Source organism: Monocercomonoides exilis, assembly GCF_001643675.1.
Source record: "Monocercomonoides exilis strain PA203 chromosome Unknown scaffold51-639645, whole genome shotgun sequence".
Classification (NCBI taxonomy): Eukaryota; Preaxostyla; order Oxymonadida; family Polymastigidae; genus Monocercomonoides; species Monocercomonoides exilis.
In genome coordinates this window covers 463,343-485,491 of record NW_027150596.1, presented here as the reverse complement: position 1 = coordinate 485,491, position 22,149 = coordinate 463,343, and the positions used below count along the sequence as shown (strand labels likewise).

At 34.6% G+C, this 22,149-nt stretch overlaps 5 protein-coding genes across 5 annotated transcripts; 2 read left to right on the top strand and 3 right to left on the bottom strand.

The window, feature by feature from the left end:
• Nucleotides 1-227: 227 nt before the first annotated feature.
• MONOS_9739 (uncharacterized protein) lies at nt 228-6,404 on the top strand (the record flags this gene model as incomplete). The annotated part of the gene is made up of 4 exons (XM_067880267.1): nt 228-2,259; nt 2,557-2,821; nt 3,287-3,340; nt 3,569-6,404. 4 exons carry the CDS (start codon nt 228-230, stop codon nt 6,402-6,404), a joined length of 5,187 nt encoding a protein of 1,728 aa, XP_067720826.1.
• Nucleotides 6,405-7,716: 1,312 nt separating this feature from the next.
• On the bottom strand, nt 7,717-10,058 carry MONOS_9740 (putative Palmitoyltransferase ZDHHC15; the record flags this gene model as incomplete). Its single annotated transcript, XM_067880269.1, has 5 exons — nt 7,717-8,101; nt 8,262-8,662; nt 8,851-8,969; nt 9,187-9,938; nt 10,024-10,058. 5 exons carry the CDS (start codon nt 10,056-10,058, stop codon nt 7,717-7,719), a joined length of 1,692 nt encoding a protein of 563 aa, XP_067720825.1.
• A 461-nt stretch (nt 10,059-10,519) lies between these two features.
• Nucleotides 10,520-15,441, bottom strand: MONOS_9741 (uncharacterized protein; the record flags this gene model as incomplete). The annotated part of the gene is made up of 2 exons (XM_067880270.1): nt 10,520-14,388; nt 15,076-15,441. 2 exons carry the CDS (start codon nt 15,439-15,441, stop codon nt 10,777-10,779), a joined length of 3,978 nt encoding a protein of 1,325 aa, XP_067720824.1. The 3' UTR covers nt 10,520-10,776.
• A 1,372-nt stretch (nt 15,442-16,813) lies between these two features.
• Nucleotides 16,814-18,538, bottom strand: MONOS_9742 (uncharacterized protein; the record flags this gene model as incomplete). The annotated part of the gene is made up of 1 exon (XM_067880271.1): nt 16,814-18,538. The coding sequence occupies one exon, from the start codon at nt 18,536-18,538 to the stop codon at nt 16,814-16,816; it is 1,725 nt and encodes a 574-aa protein (XP_067720823.1).
• A 514-nt stretch (nt 18,539-19,052) lies between these two features.
• Nucleotides 19,053-21,251, top strand: MONOS_9743 (putative E3 ubiquitin-protein ligase RGLG2). Its single transcript, XM_067880272.1, has 9 exons — nt 19,053-19,126; nt 19,178-19,261; nt 19,305-19,407; nt 19,479-19,524; nt 19,581-19,743; nt 19,819-19,943; nt 20,052-20,103; nt 20,195-20,289; nt 20,411-21,251. The coding sequence occupies exons 1-9, from the start codon at nt 19,067-19,069 to the stop codon at nt 20,445-20,447; spliced, it is 765 nt and encodes a 254-aa protein (XP_067720822.1). The 5' UTR covers nt 19,053-19,066; the 3' UTR covers nt 20,448-21,251.
• Nucleotides 21,252-22,149: the final 898 nt, after the last annotated feature.

Sequence of the window (22,149 nt, the reverse complement as noted above, 5' to 3'; positions counted from 1 at the left end):
TCAAAGCTGGAAAGCTTTTCTTCCATCAAGTGAATGTCCAAAATTGCTTCATAAAATCATTCTTATTCATGATATCAGGAACTTTAACATTTTTATCTGAAAGCCCATCTTCTTTATTAATAACAAACATCAATGAAAATGAAGAGATAGCATTTTCATTATCATTAATAAATTGCACATATAAGAAATATCTCATAAATATCGAAAATAATATTGGAAGCGAAAGGATGGAAATTGATATATCACATATTCATATAGCAAATTGTTATTGCACAGAAACTGACAGCAGCCTTGTGCGTGTGGCGAAGGCGGATAGTTTCATTATTTCGGGAGCAGCGATTAGTGGAGCTACGGAAGATGGTGATTCTAGTTTTGTGAGTGGGCGAGGGGTGGAGATTGAGGGATGTGTCAGAGGAAGTGTAACGAACAGCAAGTTTACGGGGCTTGTGGTTAAATGCACGGGATTTAGTGGCGGCAGTTATGAGGAAGCGGGAGGCGGGGGGCTGAAGGCGACTGTGAAGGCGACGGGAGTGACGGGGCGGTCGATGGAGAAAAGCGGAAATGGGGATGCAAGCGATATTAGAACGGAAGAGGAAGAAGCACAGCTGGCTATAGAAGGATGCCAGTTTGAAAGATGCAAAGTTATTGGAGCAGGGAAGGAAAAAGCGCTTTTAGTGGGAGGAGGGGTGTGGTGTGTGCTTGGGAAAAAAGATGATGGTGCGGGTGAAGGAGGCAGGATTGAGATTAAGGGGTGCATGTTTAAGTCGTGCTGGGCGGGGGAAAAGAAGGATGAGACGGGAATGGCAGAGGATGCCAATAACACTGAGGGTCGAGGAGGAGGGATCTTCTTGGATGTACAGAATACAAATATGAAATTTTATTTGGGGGGTGTTACAAAAGAGAACGAGGAAGGAGACACGGAAGGTCCGATGGCAGGAAAGAAGAATCTGTTTGGCGTCGGTGAAAGAGATGAGTGTTATGCGTTGCACGGCAGGAATTTGTTTGTTAGATATCCTGTCGCTAATGCTTCGGAGATTGTGGAAAAAATCAGATTTGATTTTGAATATGATACGGAAAGTGCGAAAGGGCGGCACGAGATGGAAGGAGGGTATTTTAGAGAAGATACAGAAGGGGAAGGTGAGAAAACAATAAGAGAGGAGACTGAGAGCCTGCTGAGATATTTGGTTGATTGGGATGAAAGCGAGGGGGCATATGTGATGATGGGGAAAAAGGAAAAGGAGATTGAGGTGGGCGGGGAAGATGTTCTGGGATGCGGGAGGAAGTATCTGCCGTGTGTGAAGATTGATTATGCATATGAGAATGCTGGGTGGGATGTAAGCAGTGATGAGGCGAAGATTGTTCTTTCTGGGGCGAATTATGCTATTAAGGCGCCGATTGAGCTTTTGGCAGGAAATGGAGCGAATGGTGCTCTGCCTGGGAAAGTTATTATTGATGGGGCAGCAGGAAGTGAAGATGGGAGTGCAGAAAAAATGAAAGTGATGATTGATATTGAGAGCAAACCAGGAGTCAGCGGAAGGAATGAAGGAGAGGAAGGCGATGCGAAGGGGGCGATTACGAGCCATGTTAATTTGGTTATACAGAATGTCTATTTTTCATTGAATAAAGCAGGGAATAAGAGCAGCAGTGTTGTGTGGAGTGAGGGGGCAGGAGTGAGCCTGAGTGTGGAGCATGTTGAGTTTGATGGGGCAGAAATTAGCGAAGAGACGATTGGATGGAGAGTGATCCACTATGAAGGGGGAAGTAATCTGAGCATGAGTGATGTGACGGTTAAGGCAATGAAGCTTTCGAAGAGCATGATTGAATATGAGTATGGGGTGAGCTCGCAAGTTGCCGAGGGCGGAGGAGAAGGAGGAGGAGAAGTTGCAAATAAAGTTAATTTGGTGGATGTGTGGATGAACGATTGCAAAGTGAATGGAGGGAATGGAGGGAAGGCGTATCTGGTGAAAGTGGAAGCGGGAGAAGGTGTAAGTGTAAATATGGAGGAGGTTACTATTACGAAGAGTGTTTCTGAGGAAGGTTGCGGGAGTCTTGTGCGTGTGGCGAAGGCGGATAGTTTCATTATTTCGGGAGCAGCGATTAGTGGAGCTACGGAAGATGGTGATTCTAGTTTTGTGAGTGGGCGAGGGGTGGAGATTGAGGGATGTGTCAGAGGAAGTGTAACGAACAGCAAGTTTACGGGGCTTGTGGTTAAATGCACGGGATTTAGTGGCGGCAGTTATGAGGAAGCAGGAGGAGGAGGTTTAAAGTTTATTTTAAATACTAGAAAAACAAATATGAAATTAATGAAAAAATTTGTAAATATTAACAATAATGTTATCAATATGAAAGAAGAATTCGAACAATTAATAATCGAAGACTGCCTGTTTGAAAATTGTGAAGCTATCGATTTTGATGAAGGGAATATAGTATTAGTGGGAGGTGGATTTTTTTGTCGCATTTCCGAAGAGGAAAGTTGTTATAATTCATTTGGAAATGCTGATAATTATAAGTTATTATTTAGCAATTTGATCTTTAAGAAATGCCGACTTTTGAAAGATGGAAGTAAAGGCGGTGGAATGTATGTTCATAATTTGGAAAATCTTCCGATGAAAATGGATATGAGAGTTAGCGATATGAATAATTGCATTGATAACAAAGCCATATTCGGATCAGTGATGTTTCTATATGCAAAAGATTTAAGTGAGATTGTGAAATCAACAACGTTTAACTTTCTTGCTAGCGGAGCAAACATTGATGAATTTCTTGGAAGTGAATTAATAAATGATCCAGATGTGGATGCTGTTCCATTATTTGCATTTACGTTGGGAACATTTAGTAACAGCAGTATAGATGATAATGGAATAGATAATTATATTTGTGGATATCAAAAATATCCATGCGCTACAATAAGTCAAGCAATTGAGAGAGCTAAAACAAGCTATTCAAAAAGAATTTGTAAAATTCTCAACAAGTCAAGTGTGGAAAAGAGAATATCACTTAATTGTCAAGATTACCAAATTTCTATTGAAGGAACAGATAAATCAAAAAGCACATTGACTACAAAAGATGGTACAGCTTTCCAAGGAAATTCGGCATTTGAGATTATTACAAAGATATCATTTAAAACATTAAGGATTTTGTTAAAGAGACACGGTTCGATAAATAGTTTCACAACAGTTAATGGAGGAAATTTGGAATATGGTAGTTGTTCAATATCAAACAATGCGACAAGAGAATCGTTGAATTATCCATTTCTGAATATGATAAATGGAAATGTTTCATTTAGTTATGTTTCATTAAGCGATTTGAATTATCAGGATGCAAGCTTTATGATTGCTGGGTACGAAAATCAGCAAAAATATGAAACTATTCGCATTTCATTGAGTTATTCAAACATTTCAAAGTCAAATGCAAATGGTTGTGATGGTTTTCTTCAAGTTGTTAATATCAGAAGCTTTACTGTGAATAGATGTAACTTCAACAATGTGAATTTGAGTTGCCCATTGATTGCAATGAATTACATTTCAGCAGGTTCTGTATCTTATTCGAATTTTACGCAAATTAAAAGCAGTGGGACTCATGGAGGTTGCATCGCAATGAAAAAGCTAAATGATAACCAACAAGATCAGTCATTAAACTTTAGCCAAGTTAGATTCAGCAACGTTAATGTTGATGGTTCAGAAAGCCAAGGAGGCTCCATGTATTTGGCATTGGACAACAAAATGAAGTTGCTGATAAACAATTCAGCTTTCTCATCTTCAAGCGCAAACTTGTCAAATGGACGAGGAGGAGCTTTGCTGTTGAATCTTCTGCCTCCGTTTGTTGGAAGTTATTTATTGTCCTCACCAACGTTTAAATTCAATAGTGCGAAATGTGGAAGAGATGTTTTTGTGTATGCAACACGACTGAGCACAGGCGCTGTAATGAGCTGGTTCGACTTCTCGTTTTTTGATGGATATGATCAGAAGAATGCTCTTTACGGGGCTGATGCTTTGGATTCAAAAGATGTCAACCTATTTGATTTGTGGGAGCAAAAATCGTCAGTTGTGGTTATTGCAGATGATGGAATTGACTCAAAACTTTGCGGTACTACAAGCATCCCTTGTAAAAGCTTTTCTGACGCTTTAAGTCGTCTTGAAGGTGATGACAAATATATTCAAATCGATGGGAAATGCTATATCACCAGCTCTAATGACGTATCTGGAACAACTATTCAACCTCATAATGAAGATTCTTCTCAATCTCCTGGAACTAAGCAAATAACTTTGGTTTTAAAAGGAAATGAAAGTATAGAAATTACCACAGGATTGCTGTGTAATTCAAAATTCTTTGCATTGCAAAATGCTTCTCTGCACATTACGAGAGAATTGGCTTGTGGTGCAGTTATCAAATCTACAGAAGGACACGCGCATCTCACGTCAATTGAATTAACATATGAAGAAGCGGATCAAACTGCTAATGCACTTTTGAAAAGATCCACGAATGATCCTTTCCAAATTGCTATGAACATATTACTAATTGAAGGAGGTGATTTAACGATAAGCGAATTTCGAATGAATGGATTGGCTTTTGCAGTTAGCCCAATTGTTTTGAATCAAAATTGTGGGAATATATCAATTTCCTCAATGACTGTGGATGACACAATCATAAATGATATTGAAAGCTCTTTTTATTCAATAGCGGATCCAAATGAAAGATACAATTCTGATGAAAAAATAAACTTCTCTTTATCTCATTCGTCATTTTCAAATTTATCTCGTGGACTTTCTGTCGAATCATTAGCAAAATTAAAAAGCGTAAGTCAATGTTTTCCGCTTATTTATTCACAATTTGATGATCTTCCATTGATTGGCAATCCACAAGCTGATATATTTGAAAAATGTCCCACTATTGACATTGGCAACTGCTCATTTAATTGCTTTGAGGATAATTGCAACGCTCCATTTATTGGAATAAGCAAATCTGTGACATCAATTTCTTTTAGCACTTTTAATGCAGGTCTTTTTTCTAATTCTAATTCTCGCTTGCTTTGCGATAAGTCTTTGAACGAATTGAATTCTTTTTCAGAACTCCAATCAAATGCATCCATCAATAATAATCCTGAACAATTTTCTTCAATTGAAGATATTTGTGGATGGAATGGATCAATGATGGAATTGAAGAAAAGCGAAGTTTTTATGAAGGAAACTGCATTTATAAATGGAAAGAATGGAGGATTATCAGTCGTGGGAGGAAAAGTGAGAATCGAAATGGGAATTTATTCGGACAATAATCCTAAGATTGAGAAGTATGAATCTCTACGAAGAAATATAATATGCAAAAATGCAGCGGAGCTAGAGTTGGTCAGCTTAAAAGATGGTGATGGATTAAAAGACGATTCATCGCTATGGATATTGAATGAGGGATGCACACTTGGCGGAATAGCTGGAAAGAGAGCTTCTCCCTTATTTACACCACATCTTGAATCTGTTACGGCCTCAAGTCAGGGGCAAGATGCGCAAATTGAGCTGAAAGGGAAGCTTCTTATTCCATGCAATTTATCGTTACAGTTCACGTTAAACAGGAGTGATGGCCATCACATTGTTAAAGAAATTCTTGAAAAAGAATATTCGATTGACGAAAAGAATATTCGATTGACAGTACAACTCTCAAGTCTGGGTTGGGACGAGAAGACGACTGAGGCAAGCGTTTGCGTTTTATTTGGGAATGCGGAATCTCCTTCGGAAACAATATCTTTCATTTTGCAGAATAGCACAGAAGCAAACAGCGAAATATCCAACAATGAAACCGAATCACCAAAAAAAGGGAAACTTGAATGGAGCATAATTGCATTTATTGCTTGTGTTGTAATTATCGTAATCATGATAATTGCGTTTATTATATTAGCTGTTCTTTATAGAAAGAAACAGAGCATATCAAAAATGCCATTTATAGAAATAGATTCAGAGAAAGTGAAATTAGAGGAAGCGGAAGAAATGAAAAGAGAAGATAGCAAAATAACAAAAGAGACGAATGATATTTCATCAACATTACTGGAAAAGAAGCAGAGCCAAGGTCCACAAAGAATTGGAATCAATGATATTTCCATACCTATCGAGCCAGAAAATTTTTGTATTGAGACTATCCAACAGGTCGATGGTTTTGACAAGAGCATGCCTGCAGACTCAGTTATCTCAATCATCGATTCCCCGTTCCCTGTCATATCTGATGAAATCATGCATCTAGTAATTGATAGCAGCCCATCGCCTTCTCAAAAAAAAAGAGGAAAAAAAAGAGGGAAAAAGAGGGAAAAAGGAAAACTTAGAAAAGGAAAGAAAGCAAAATCTTTACAGAAAAAGGTTGAAGACATAGAATCAGTTGAAGATGATAATTGCTTTTCAGAAGAAACAAATGGACCACAGTAAATTTTAAAGAAACAACATCAAAGATATTGCAACAGAAAATGCTTGCAATTACTCCAAATTCCATCTTACCCTTGGATAAACCCCAATTCACTTTCTTGGGTTGAAGGAAAAGATAAATAATTCCATATTACAAGAATTGAAGCATTTATCATTAAATACTAGTACACGTGGATTTGATTCATAACAGGATGATTCATATAATGAAGAAATTAGATAATTTCAGAAACGATTTTCTCCATAATTCTCACATGGGATAGCGAATTCGAAAAGAATCCATATTGCGATTGTGGTTGCTTTTATCAGAAAATTTTCTCTTGAATCGATTCAAGTCCCTTTTGATACAAATGATATGCAGCATTTAAAATTCAAAAAAATGCAATGCTTCCTAATTTTCCTTTATGCTTTGAACAAGCATCTTTTTCTAATTAAATTATTCTTCAGATTTTATAATCATGAAATCTTTGTTATTTCACTATTCTGTTGCTTTATGATTTAATCATCTTGTTATTTTTCAGTGTTCTTATTACCACTTTTCTTTAGCGTTATTGGTTGTTTTAATGTTAGAATTAGCACTTAAATCAACTTATTTGGATTTTATTCTATTAATTGGTTTTGTGTTGAATATTCTTATAGGTTTTGCCCAGTTATTTGATGTATTTCTTTGAGAATTTTTATCAGCGTTGGAGTTGAAAATAAATGAAAAAACATAAGTACAACTCTTTTTTGTGCGATAATGGAAAGGGGGTTCGTTGTGTCTGGCCTATGCTATTTGCATTTTCTTTCGAATGCCGCTTGAACATTCTATTTTTTGAAATTTTATTTATATCTTATCTGACTTTTTGAGTGTTTTCCATTCCACTAAAACTTTACCATGAAATCTTAACCAGTTTATTTATTCATGTTTTTCACTATTTTTTATCAATCTGCTTTCGATCATTCTTTATCTCTCATTTTTTGCTTGCTTTTGTCATCACGAATTTTTTTAGTTATGTTTTTATCTGTTATTTTTTTTTTTTTTTTTTTTTTTTTTTTTTTTTTTTTTTAATCGTGAATTGGTAATTATTTGTCACTTGTAAAAACTGTTATGAATTCTTTTTACTATTATCAAAAAAGAATTTTCAAAAACATTTTAAGACTTACAAAAGTTTCATTTCACTAAAAATCTCTCATTTCAACAAAAAAATAAACAAATGTAAAAATATTTTAATTTTGGTGCTTCAAACTTTGATAAAAAATGAATCAAACTCAAATTATTGGAAAAAATTGACTTAATCAGAAATTTTTTCCTTATAAAATGTTGGAGACGTTTTTTTCAAGGAGAATTTAGATCAAATAATGGATATGGATAATCAGCTGAAGTGAGGAGATCAATTGAAGTGGGAGATGCCAAATATGCGTCTGTTGAATTGTATGATAACGGAGCAATTTCAGTTGCAAGAAGTGAACGTGATTGAGATGTGTCCCGTGAAGGATCAAATATTCGAATACTTTTTTGCCTTGATTTTTGCTTAATTGCTTTTGTATCGGTCATTTCTTGATTTATTGAAGCATTTGAAGAATGATTGTCAGATGAAGAATGCGAAGCTGAAGATGAGATTGGAGAAGAAGAAGAAAGAAACGATGGTGTTTCAGAATAATAAATTGGATGAATACATCCATTAAACGGAATTGATGGAAGCACAAAAGGGTTCCACCAGCTGGGAAAACAAAGAAATTTCAAGAAAGATTAACAGATAACATTATTTACACATTTTTATAATTTTTTCAAAAGATCATTGACGTTCACAAAAGAAAATGAATTCCATATAAGTTCATTCACATTATAACATTTTTTTCAAAAATTCTAATATTGCAAACCTTTTCACATTTCTTCCCATCACAACCTTCAAATTGTTCTTTTTTGAACCTAAATAATACTTCCATTTTTTCTTGAAAATAATTTCAAGAGTCTCGATTTCATTCTTTTCTTTAGATTCTCTTTCATCAGAAATGTCTCTGTTCTCTTCAATTTCTTTATGTTTATCAGTCCTTTCTCTCTCCTCCCTTCTTCTTCTTCTTCTTTTCATTCTCTCTAATTCGATCTTTGCGTCTTCTTCTTCAAACTTTTCGAGTGTTGTTTGATTTTTCAGAGCAAGTGGTATGTGAGAAGAAAGCATCATAAGTGCACTTATTGAAAATGCAAATGTTAATATTGGCACAGCAAGAAGCAAGCAAAATTTCGTCATTGAAGATGCTTCAAAAGTTAGACTTTTGAGTGACTAATAATTTTAATAATAATAATAATAAAGGAAGAAAGAAATTAATGAAGTTGACAAAATCATGAATGATTGAAAATCAAAATTTTCGATTAAAAATAAAGAATAAATTTTTAAAAAAATATTTATTTCTTTTATATGAATAATTTCATAATATCAAATAGAATAGGCCAAATTTTGTCTTTTCAAACTTTGCCAATAACAATAATTGAGCTTGCGCAAATGTCAATTCCAGCAATAATTGTATATAACAGAAATAGAATGAAAAATTTGTGGTTGAATGCCCCTATGCAATTTCCAACCCAAGGACCTAAAAAGAGATAGATAGACAGACAAAACAAAAACAAAATGAAAAAACAAAATGAAATAAAAAATGTTAAATTTTCAAAATTATTAAATTAAATTCAAAGTTTATTCATTTTAATGTAAAAACTTCTTTTTTTTCAATTTTTTTTTTGTATCTTTTTCAATTATTTTCTTTCTTCCAAATCGTTTAACATTTTTTTTCCTTCGTTTTCAAAGCACACAATGATGGTCCATTCTGAGAATACAACGCTTGCAGACTGAGCAATGATGGGCTCGTGCTGGACGAAATTGTTGGCATTTAAAACAAAAAGTGGCTGTATCAAAAAGAGAGAATATCGGATCTTCTGCACTGTTGCATTCACAACTTGAAGAAGATAAATATTTAAATGGCGAAGATGTTGAAATCGTATTTGATCTTGATTGAGGAGAGCTCGAAGAAGGGGAAATAAAGCGAAATGACAAAGGCATATTACTCAAAAACTGTACTACGCTTTCAGAGGAATGTGACAAATGATTGGAAATTGACTGTTTTATTTGATTCAAATTTGCATGTTGCTCAAGCAATGATGTTTTTGAGTTATGCTTTTCTAAATAAACAGGTTTTGAATTAAAAATGTTTCCATCTTGATTTGAAATGTCGAAAGGTGTTTCAGTTCTTAACGAAAATATTTCACTGGTCTTGAATTTTTGATCGCAACTCCCTGCAAGCTGCTTTGATAAAGAAATACTTTCAATTGATGGTGGTATACTTGCAAAAGGATTATTATCCTCTTCATTTGAGCTCATTTCGTATTCACTTTCATCGATGATAATATCTTTCGCTTGTGTGTCAGCTTTCATTTTTATCTGATTTTCATTTTGGCAATTATTTTCATCAACATTTCTCCTGAAGGAAGTTGAATTATCTTTGTGATCGATTTCTTGTTGAATTAAATCGATCCACCAATTAGGTATTGCTCCTGGATCTGTCCAACTCATAGGAGCAAATTATAATGAATAAAAACAAAATCGTTATCGACTCCATTTCACAGAAATATTAAAAAAGATTGAAAACATACAACACTGCGTTATAAGATGCAATTTCAAATATCATAATCACCACAAATAACAACGTATGAAAAATGCACAAAATGCAATTTATGTCCCAGTACACTAAAAGCTGCAAAGCAAAATAATGAACGATTACACATCCTTGAAAAGCACTTTCAATGATTTTTAAGCATTTAATATGCATTTAAAAAAGATGTAATAAATAATGCTTCTGCTAAAAATGCACACGTTATAAGTATATAAATGAAAATTGACGCAGGATTACAGCAATTGCGCCTCACATGATTACAACAAATGCTTTTGTTGTTCGCATTAATATTTACCATGAAAATTGTGTAAGTGCAATTTTAAAGATTTTTAAAGTATCTAGATTTTCAATGGTAAATACTAAAGCGCGTTTCAAAGTGTTTTTCTGATTACAAAAAATAATTATATATATCATTAAATTAAAATATTCGCAGATTTTCGATAAACTTATTTTTTTGTTTTCAATGCAATGAATCAATGTGTGATGATATGTCTATTGTGTTTTTTATTCTCACTGAAGATATTCTATTGAAATGAAAACCGAAATGAATTGTTAAAATTTTCTTAAAATAAAAAAAACCACATAACATATATTGGAATTCAACTTTTAACTGGTCTTTGCTTCACAAAAAGGTTAATAGAATAAAATAAATACAGTAAGTTGTTTGAAGGTTTGCAAATTATGAAGAAATATGATTCTAAAGCAAGAAATTTTGATTTTTTGAGTTTTTCAATTAATTCTGCACAGATTTTGTTCCCGATTTTCTTTTTATGTTGGAAACTTCCTTTGGTTTCACAACTTTGTTTTTTGATTTTTCGTTCATTTTTCCAATTCCGGGTCTTGCTTCTTTCTTAATTTCTTTTCCACTTTTGCTTTCTGCTTTTGGTTTGTGTGTCTCTTTTTCGTTTTGCTTTAATTCTTTTCTTTCTTTCTCTTCTTTTGCTGCACCCTCTTTTCCTTCTTTTCTCTCTTCTTTGGCATCAATTTTTGAACTCTCTTTTCCGCTTGCATACTCCTTTGATAAAGTCACCAGCTCAACATCGCTTCTCAATATGAGCTCGGCAACTGCTTCAGACAGCTGCTTCAGACACTCTTCCTGATTTTCTGCTGCTTTCAGCGCAGCAAGAAATTGAATGAGCATTCGGTCGCTTTCCAATTGAAGTGACGCGTTTTGGTAGGAAAGCAGTGAAAGAGAAGAAAGAAGCGAAAACAGAGAGAAAGAAGAGCTTGTGGAAGAAGAGGAAGAAGGAGAAGGCGAAGGCGAAGAAAGCGACGAGACAAGAGAAGAAGGGACAGAAGGAGAGGCCTCAGCAGAACGACGAGAAAATGACGTGGAAAGAGAATGGAAGTGATGTGGCTGTGAAAGGAGGTCAGATGAAAAAGGAAAGAGAGAAGACGATTTAGCCAAAGACAACGAAGTTGGTGAGAAAGAGGCAAAAGGAGAAGCTGATGCTGCAAATTCAGCAGCCAAAATAGCAGCTGTTGGAGTCGCTTCAGTCGATGCAGTGTCTGCCAGCTGTGCTTGTTTCTGAGGAGTCGAAAGGACATTTGTGTGCATAAGTGAGGAGTCCTTGTCTGAATTGTGGATGCGTGGAGAAACTGAACTTAAAGGATTTGTTGAAAAAGCAGATGAAGTTTCTGTTGCAGACTGGTGAGGTGTTGTTTGAAGCGCTGTTGAATTCAATGCTGTTGATGTCTGAGAAGAGCGAGACTTGGAAGGTGTGTGTGAATCAGACTCAGCTGCACCACACCCTTCTTGTGTCTGTGCATCTGTCTTCTCTTCATCCTTCGCTTGTCCATCTTCAGTGGAATCTTTGTCTTTTCTTCCCTCATCATTCGCTTCCATTTGACTGATGATCTCTTCTTTGCGCTTAACTTCGTTTTCTGCTTCATACAATTTTTCCTTCAACTCTTCCCACTTCAACTTCCAATCTTCATTCTGCTTTTGCAAAACATCGTTGCTTTGTTTAGCTTGCTCATTCATCTCTTTCAAATGCTCAATCTCTTCTTCTCTTTCTTTCTCTTCTTTCTCTCTCAATCTTCTCTCTTCTTCGATTTCTTTCTTTTGCTTTTCCAATTCATTCTCTTTACAAGCCAGTTCTTCTTTCAATAAGCTCATTCTCATTGCTTCTTCTCTCAGTTTCTCGTTCTGCACCTGCTGCAGCTGAACCTCCTCAATCATTTTTTTGATGTCTTCTGAGCATTTTGCAGCTTCCTCCTTCAATTTCGCGTTCTCTTCTGATATTTCTTGGCTTTTGTCCTGTTGTTCCTTTTCCATTTGCTCTTCCAACTGAATCTTCAAATCTTTGCTTTCTTTCTCCATTTTCTCTTTTTCTTCTTTAAACACTTCGTTTTCTGTCTGCATTTTCTTTTTCTCGTTTTCAAGTTCAGCAATTTCTTTTAGTAATCTGTTCATATTTTCATTTGCCTCCTTCTGTTGCTTCTCCATAGCATCCATTTTCTTCTCCATTGAAACTTTCTCTTCTTTCGCTTTTTGCTCTTTTTCGTTGTTTTCTTTCTCAATTTGTGTGATTCTTTCTTTCAGCTCTTCTTTTTCTTTTTTGATGCTTTCAATTTCTCTTTCAGCCTCTGTCTTCTTTTCATTCTTCATTTGATCAAGTTTTTCGTATTCTTCGATTTTCGATAGCATTTCATGCTTTTCTCGATCTCTTTCTTTATATAATGTTGTCATTTCCTCTCTCATCTTGCTGATTTCTTCTTCCATCTCTATTCTTTTCCTCTCTTCTTCTGTCCGTCTCTCTTCTTCTTCTCTTCTCTTCTCCATCAAACCTTCGTTCTCTTCCATCATTTCGTCATATTTCCTTCTTTCTTCTTCAAGTTTCTTGTTCAATTCTGATTTCATTCTGTTGCTCTCTTCGTTTATTTGCTCTTTATCTTTCGTTAAATCTTCCAATATCTTCTTCAGTTCTTCATTCTCTTGACTCAAATTCTTTATTTCCTCTTCTCGCTCCTCTTCTTCTTTCCTCTTCTGCTCTTCTTCTGCCTTCACTTTTTCGCTTCTCTCCTTTCTTTCTCTTTCCACTTCATTCTTTTCCCTCTCCAACTCAACATACTTCTTCCTCATCCACTCACACTCCCTTTCCCAATTCTCGTTCGCCTTCACAAACTTCTCCTTCAGAACCGCCAGCATCTTTTCAATCTCCTTCTGCTTATCGCTCTGCTCTCTGATAACACACAGCAGCCGGTCTGTCTCAAGAATCGGCGCCTGGTTGGGCGAATAGGACGGTTGGGGTGCTTCCAAAGAGCTTGTCGATTCGCTGGATGCAATTGAAGACGTTGGAAGAGCATTAGACGAGGCATAAAACTGTTCAGCTCGCGTTGAAGGAGTGAGGAGGCTGTCTTGAGAAGGAGGAGAAGCAGGAAAAGAATATGACGAATAACATGCAGATGTCTTTGAATGAGTTGCATCGTGTGCTGATGGTTGCTCTTCATCGCAGGCTGTTTCTTTTGTTGCATTGATGCTGCTTTGCAAAGAAATAGAAGAAGAAGATGATGATGATGATGATGATGATGATGATGATGAATGTGAAGCAGCAGAGCGCGTCGGAAGAGGAGAAGGCGAAAGATCAAATGAATGAGAGAGATTCAATGATTTCTCTGCTTCGCTCATTTCTTCGTTGTGAGAAGAGGAAGCAGAATTTGCATCGCTTCTGTTGTCCAAAGAACAGCCATTTTCGATGTTCTCTTTGAAATCGCTGTCGTTTTGCGTTTGCCTTCCAATCTCAGACGACTCCATATTTTTGTTGCTTTCGCAATTTTCTTTCGCATCCAAATAAATTTGTTGTTTTGAATCAATCTCCAAATCTGACTCTGACTGTGTCGAGTACCTCAAGCGCTGCATTCGCCTTTCGTTTTCTTCTTCTGCCTTTTCGCTCTCTTCTCCAAAACATTCGCTTTTCCTCATTTTCCTTTCTGTTCCCTCTTCTTCCTCATTCTCTTCCCCAAAAGCAGCACGTTCCTCTTCTTCGTTGCATTGCCACACTCTTTTCTTTTCATCCATTGATTTGCAACTCATTCTGCTTTCGCTTCCAGCTTGTACATCGTTTTCAACCTTTTGCCTGCTTTCTTTTGTTGCGAAGTTCTGAGGGAATTTAGGTATTTGTTCCTTGTTTGTCTCAAGCGTCTTTCCATGTTGATAACTTGCACATGTTGTTTCGTCGTCCTTTTTTTGTTGCCTTTTATCATTGGCTTTTCTTTCTTCCTTCCCTTTCGTACCAGATCCGTCAAATTCGCCTTGTTTTTCATATTTCACACACAAGCCAGAGCTCATTGCAACCAATATTTCTGTTAGAGGTTTTGTGCTTTGTTGTTCCTCAGACTTTTGCTTGTTTCTAAGAGAACGCATTGAATACAGATAATCCGTTTTGTTTGCTTTGCCTGCTTCAACAGTCTGCTCCATTCCTTTTCCGCCTCCTTCTTTTTGGCTCCTTTTTTGTGAGGCTATTCCAACAGCAAGGCAGCAAGGAAAGCTGGACGATATCGGCAACGGTAGCGCATGCTTCGCGAGTGGCGAGTCGGAACTGAAAGGCTTTGGGAGAAAATAGATGGAAGAGTGAGGCAAAGTGGACGAGGAGGAGCGAGTTGACAGCGGAGCAGAGGAAAATGAGCGAGATGTGGACGAGCCGCTGGAAGAAGAGGCAGTTGAAAGCGTCGAAGAACGAGATGTGAGAGGGCCAGAGGGAAAAGCACTGTTGTGCCCCGAACTGGAAATGGATGAAGAAGATGGAAGGGGAAAAGAGGGAGAACATACATTTGCAGCATTTTGCTCAGTCAGAACAACCACATCGTCTTCGCAGCGACTCATTGAAGCGATTGGCATGTGAATGTTCAGCTCGGAAAGCAAAGTTGAATTAGCAGATGAATCAGAATCTGAAGGAGCAGACGATGAAGAAGAGTCTTGCGTCTTTGTGTATTTTATTTGCATGATAAATCCTCTCCTGATTCCAATCAATGCAATTTCTCCATCAGAAACAAGCGCTCTTATCTCATCGCCTCCTTCTGCAGAGAAAACCTTGTAAAAACTTGCTTCAGTTCCAAAATTAGCAGATTTCCCTCTATATTCTTCCTCAATTTTGTTTTTATATATTTCCTTTGAATCGTTTGATTTGTGCTGATAGCATCTTGAAGGAAATGTAGAAGCATTATTTTCTCTCACACACCATACGTTTCCTTGAATGCCTCCAATCCAGATATGTAATTTTGAGTAATTAAGAACAGAAAGAGTCTCATTGCCCAATTGAAACGAACGCAAAGTTGAGCAATTTTCCACATCCCACTGAAACACCCTACCCTGATCCCCACACCCCCATATAGTTTTGTTAGAATCTGAGCTGCACATAGATCGAATCACGGTTGTGGGAAATGTAACACTTGGCATTTTTGGTATAAAAAATTTTTTTGTTAGGGTTTGGTAATGAACAAAAAAAAAATGTCAAAAAAAACGTTAAAATCATAAAGCAATCATAAAATAAATTATTTTAATTTGAAAGACAAACAATTTCTGTATTTTTTTGGTAATCCTGCTCTGAAAATGAATATTTTCAAAAAATATTGTTAAAAACATATTTTAAAGACAATTAAAACTAATCTAAGAAATCACAAACACTTGCAGTATAAATAAGTATCCAGCCATTATCATCAGATATCCACACAGTTTCGTTTGTGGGAGAAAAAGTCATAGAAATTAATTCGTTTAAATGAGTTGTTCGAAATATGATCTGATTCGTAGATATATTAAATATAACAAGATTGCATCCTTTCAAAAGCCACAGTTGTTGACCTTTTACCAATATGCATTTCCCAATATATTCTGGTGGAATTGTTATTGTTTTTTTTGTCTTAATAAAAAAATAAAATCAAAATTTTTCATTTCAATAAACTGAAAATTTGAATTAAAGTCATCATGCCAACAAGAACATTTCACTTATTTTCATTAAATGCCTGCCTTTAACAGAATTAAAATACGAAAATACAAATCAAATAAATTATTATGGAATATGTTCTTCAGATAAAAAAAACGTTTTGATGGTTTATAATTCCTGAATATGTTGCTATTTGCTTTTAATGGATCGAACTCAAATAAAGTCATGCTGATTTCTGAAAACTTGTGTATTCAGAAATGTTTAAATTTATAGTTGAAAAAGAACATAAGTTGCCACTTACTGAAAATACTACGTTTGTATAAAAACCTTTGCTAATTATGGACAATGACTTCTTCTTCTTTCATTATTTTGGACTTTTAATCTTATATGCTTCATTTTGGACTTTGTCAACAAACATTGTGATTTGAATGCACTAACTTTTTTTTGGTTGAGCATCAAAAATTGAAAAAAAAACCGAAAATCCAAGTAGGAAAACAAAGAAATAAATGTTGCAAAAAAAGACAATAATAAATACTACGCATTTGGCTAAAGCGTAATAGATATTATTTGATTTGAGTCGAGTCACTAAATCATCAATTCCATCGGTCTCAAGAAATAAAATAGCAAAAAAATCAGTCAATTTGAAGATAATAAATGAGACTTTAGAAGACTGTCAAAAACGACAAATAAAAGAAAATTGGTTTTTCAATGAGGGTTTACACAAATATGAAAACAGCAGCTTGATTATGTGAAGAACAAATTGAATAGCAAATGACATTTAAAAGACAATTTTTTATAAACTAAATAATGACTCTGAAAATAATTATAAAAATAATAATAAAATAAAAACAACAGATAAGCCCGGTCGGACTACTCTGCTGGTAGTTATTATGAAGTTTCCTCTTGTGTTGATACATCAACAGATACCATTTCTTTGTTGCTACCCTCCTTCTTTGCTTTCTTTTTTCTCACAACACACACAATGATTATTATCGCAACAACGATAATAATCACACCGGCCACGCTTCCAACTACAATACCAACAATTGCGCCTGTTGATAGGATTCCTTTCATCAAATTGTCAAATTTCCCTTGTGAACGGCTGTATGTTCGTGGCTTCCTGCTCGATGAAGTCGTTCCAGCAAAATTGTCTTTCGTAAATTTTCCTTCGGTTTCGTTCTCGAAAATAAATATATCGCTCACACACATTTCCTTCGTTATTTTTAATTGATCTTCCTCTTTTAATTCTGAGTTCATTTTATCAAAATATTCAAGGTTTTTAATAGCCTTATTTTCTATAAACTTGCAGTTCAGGACGTGAAGATCAGATGCTTTTTTCACTTCATAAAAAGCCAACGCACCTCCACTAAATCCAGCCTCGCAATTCTGGAACAATGACTCCTTGATTGTCAACGAACTTATACGAGAAAAGTACATGGCACCACCCATGTTCCAACCATTTCCAACAAAAGTCTTGCACCCCTTAACTGTAAGTCCTTCCCACGTCACATCCGAAGATAATGACGCCTCAATAAATCCTCCATCACCAGCAATACACTCCTCTCCGGTCAGTCCAGATAAATAACAACTACCATAAATAGAAATAGCACCACCAGAAGTATATCCAGCCGAATCACTATCGCCTTCAATGCCTGTAGTTGAGCACTTAACGAATTTGCTATTCTTCAAAGTCACTTTGTGACCTTCCGTAATTGAACACAGTGCACCAGCACCAGATTCAGCTGAACAGCTTTCAAAAGTGCAAGAAATAACCTCTGCATTGCTCATAAAAATATTTAAACCCCCTCCTACTTGTCCTCTGCACGAAACAAACGCACAATGTGTAAAATTAGCTGAAGCCCATCGATCGATTGTCTTAGTATATGAGAATGTTTGGCTATCAAACGACTCTCCATCGTATGTGGGTGGGAAAGGATTTTCTCCTGACCTTAATTGCACGTTGTGCTTGCATTGACAAAAACTGCAATTTCTAGAAGCAAATTCATGCACATTCATTCCTCCCATGATTCCACCATAAAACAGGTTCCAGCAATTAAAAAATTTTGATCCACTTAACTGAGTTTCCAAACATCCAGGAGCCTGAACAAATCCTTTAAATCCATTTTGCTTAGTAGCATTATTGAATTCGCAATTCACAACAGACATTCCCTTCCCCTGAATAGGAAGGAATGAACTTTTCCCCATACACACGAGATTATCGAACCTCGAATTCCTCAGGAATAGTTCCTCATTCCCACCTTTATTCTCGCAAAAGCACGCAACAGAGCCATGCTTCTGTGCAATGAGTTCAATGCCATTTGCATTCAAAGAAGATCCAGCAAGCAAAAATGGTGACTTTTCATTGTTCGTAGCTTCAATCACGCAGTCCTGTAGGATCACTTCAGATCCCTCCACAAACTCTCCGATCGAACCTTTTTGCACACCAATCAGCTTGGCATGCACAACTCTCATCGATGAATTCACTGCCTTTGTCAAACAGCCAATTCCATCCTCTCTGTCTGAAGCCCAAAGAGTGGTCATCTCCACACTTTCTGCTTGTACTTCAACCGCATTCAGCCTCAATACAAATACGAATGCAATGAAATGGATCATCAGAAATAGTGTTAAAAGCTGATTTTATAATAACAGTTTTTGAAATATGGAAATGATCAACTTGCTTTCAATATCTTTCTTATGATTCTATTTAACACTCTTTTTTCTATTTTGAATGATACCTGAAATGGAAATTTCACTGGGAAATTGTAGAAGATTTTTTCGCATTTTTCTCTTTTCCAATTTCTTCAAAATAGTATTCTCATTAATTTTTCAAGATTATCAAAAAATTGAATCATTTCATCAAAAATTAGTTTCCAAATTCAAATAAATCTTCATAATGTGGAATGGATTATATAACCCTGGATGAAGTTTAGAAAAATGTTCATCACATCCGTTACCATTTTTTCATTTTGAAAAAAAAAATAAAAGCTACTTATTTTAATATCTGTGTCATCAATCTGGATTTCTCATTTTCTATGCGAACAACTGAAATTCTATAAACGCGAGATCTGAATATTATCATTGAAATACGAAACAGAAAATTATCTATATCTTCAAAATTGATATGGTTAATACGATCTTAAGATGGGCTGTGGTGCTTCGGCTTCTGATCCAATTGAAGATAAGTATAAAACAATAAAGGAAGTATGTATTGATGTTTTATCAATTTTTATTATGTAAATTTGTCTTTTAAAGGTCCAAATGGCAATTAGAAAGGCTGGACTTGAATCTTCAAATATTGTTTTTGGAATAGATTATACGAAATCAAATTTGTATACGGTATGGTGAAACTTGTTATAATAATTAATTTATGTTATTTTAGGGAGAAAAATCTTTTCAAAATCGAAGTCTTCACGATATGACAGTAAAAAATCCATATGTGGAAGTAATTGAAATTCTTGGCGAGACAATGGAAGTTTTTGATGGTTTTTTCTTCATTCTGTTTTATTTCAAAAAATATTTTTCTTCTTCATTTGTCCTATATCTAAAAATAAAGACGATCATTTGATTCCTGCATTTGGATTTGGAGATTCATTCACAACGTATGAAAGCCACATAAATTTTATTTTTTGAAATGATTTTGTTTTTTACATCGCAGAGACAAATCTTGCTTTCCATTTTACCCTGATAGAGTTGCTTATGGCTTCAAGGATGTTCTTGAAAGATATAAACAGATTACTTCAGGTATTAATCTTTCTGGCCCAACAAATTTTGCACCTGTAATCAGAGAAACAATTGAAATTGTTAAAAAGGCAAAAGCAGTTTGAATTTTATTGAAAAAAATTCCGTTTCTGAAAATTTTTGTTATAAATTTAAATACATTTTTTCCCCTTTAGTATCACATTCTATTTCTTGTTACCGATGGTGAATGCACAAGTGTTCGCGATACAGTGGATGCGATCGTAGAAGCATCATATTATCCTATTTCCATTGTCTGCATTGGTGTTGGTGATGGTCCTTGGTATGCTGAATTTATTGATAATTGCAATTATTTTTTTAAAAAATAATATAAATAAATAAATGTAATTCTTTTAACTTTGAAAATTATATAACATGAAATATTTGATAGGGATACGATGAAAAAATTTGACGATAGAATACCTCAGAGGCAATTTGACAATGTTTGTTATTTCAAGAATAATTTTTTCTTAATTTTAAATGCTTTTTAATATTTTTTTTCTCTTTTTTTGAATATATATATCATGTTTTAAGTTTCAATTTGTCGAGTTCAACAAAATTAAGAAAATGAAATCAAATAATTTTCAGCCTGCGTTTGCGATGAATTGCTTGATGGAGATACCTGAACAGTTTGCATATTTTGAGTATTCTTTTTTATAAATATTATTGATATTGGATTTTGTTAATATGATTATCAAACTGCTTCTTTTCCTATTCTGAAATGACACATGTTAATTGTGTTTTTCTCAGGTACAAGCGAATAAAATCACTTGGACTTCTTGGGTAAAATAAAATATGTGCTGGTCATCATATCTTGAGATGAATGCATTTGTTTTGTATTTAATTAGTGAAGAATATAGAATTTTTATTGTTATTGTGTTTTGAGATGTTACGATTCGAACTTTTCGTTTTTTAACGAAGAATATGTTAGATTTGTTTATGTTCTTATTGAGATATTCTTTTAGCAACAACTTTGTTTGTATTATGTTTATGGCAATTGTGCCCATCGCATCTGTGATGATATCGAGTTCAAAAGAAAAGAAATGAAAATCATTTTTTAAATTATTAATAATTTTCAAATGTGTTAATATCAACATTGAAAAATGAACTGTCTTGTGATTTTCTGTTTTTTAAAGATTTGTATACGCAAACAATTGAATTAGTTATCGTTTCCAAAGGCAAACTTAAAGAGAAGTGAATATTTTGTTTTTATAACCAAAAAAAGCTCTTTTGATAATTATATCCTTTCTATTTTGACGATTTTTTTTTCGAATCACAAGCGTAACAAAACTATCCAATTTGATGTTCCCTCTTTTTTATTTTGTTTCATGCCTTCCTCATAAATTACAAATGGATGATTTTTGTGCAAAATGAAAGTTATTAATAAGAATAGATGAAATTTGAATAAAAATTTGCTATTTTAATAACTTCATTTTATTCGAATAAAACATAACTTTATTTGAATAAAACTTTCTTTATTCAAATAAGCTCACTTCATTTAGAAATTCCCACCTTCATTTGAGTTTCTGTTTTGTTATGATTTCAAAAAAAACAGAATAACGAACATTATAATTAAAATGTTCGATAAAAATTATTTTTTTGTGTTTTTCACTTTTGTGAAAAAGTGAAAAAATGATTTCTTTTTTCTGAAATTCTAAAATATGAACAAATTGGTTTTAATGCATTAAAAGGAAATTCCAAATATGCAAACATTATAAAAACATTAATCAAAAACAATTTTCAATGTTTCTCTGATTGAGTTTGTTGAGTGAAGATTTTTTTTAAAAAAAATATGGAAATGTTGAATTTCAGATGCTCGATATTTGGTTTTCAAGACAACAGATCTTGTGATAGAGAAATTCTAGGAGCATGTAAATTCTTTTAGAGAGGAAGATCATTACAATTTTTGCACGCAAATAGTTGATGGAAGGAGAAACAATGTTCAATAGTTTGATTGTGTCTTCTTGGTGCATTGCTGCGGTGTTGATCTTCAAATATGCATGTACGAATGAGTAAAAATGATTTTGGTTTGTAATGAATGTTTATTTTTGTTGAACTGTGATGGATGGATTGTTATTTTATCATATGAATATTCAAAAATTAGCACATGGTGATGAAATGAAAATGCGGACAAAAACAACGAACAACAGAACTGAAATAAATCGAATTGTTTTGAAGAAGAAGAAATCAGTTTTCAGCAAGATGAAGAATAGTGAAGAAAGGGTGTATCGAAGAAAGAAAGAAAGACTGGTGAGAAAAAGTGGAAATACGAAAATTGAGAGTGTTCGTGATTCGCAAAACTCCAAACGTTTATTTCTGTTGAAGGAATGTTTTTGTTGAAAGATATTTTTTATCTAATAAAAGGAATTTAAAGAGGAAAATGAGGAAAGGAAAAAACAGAAAATAGGAATGCAAATGTTTCCTTTTTTGTTGTAAAGATGTGAAGGTGCAAGTTGAATGCTTGAAAAATCCAGGAATTACTACTTGCC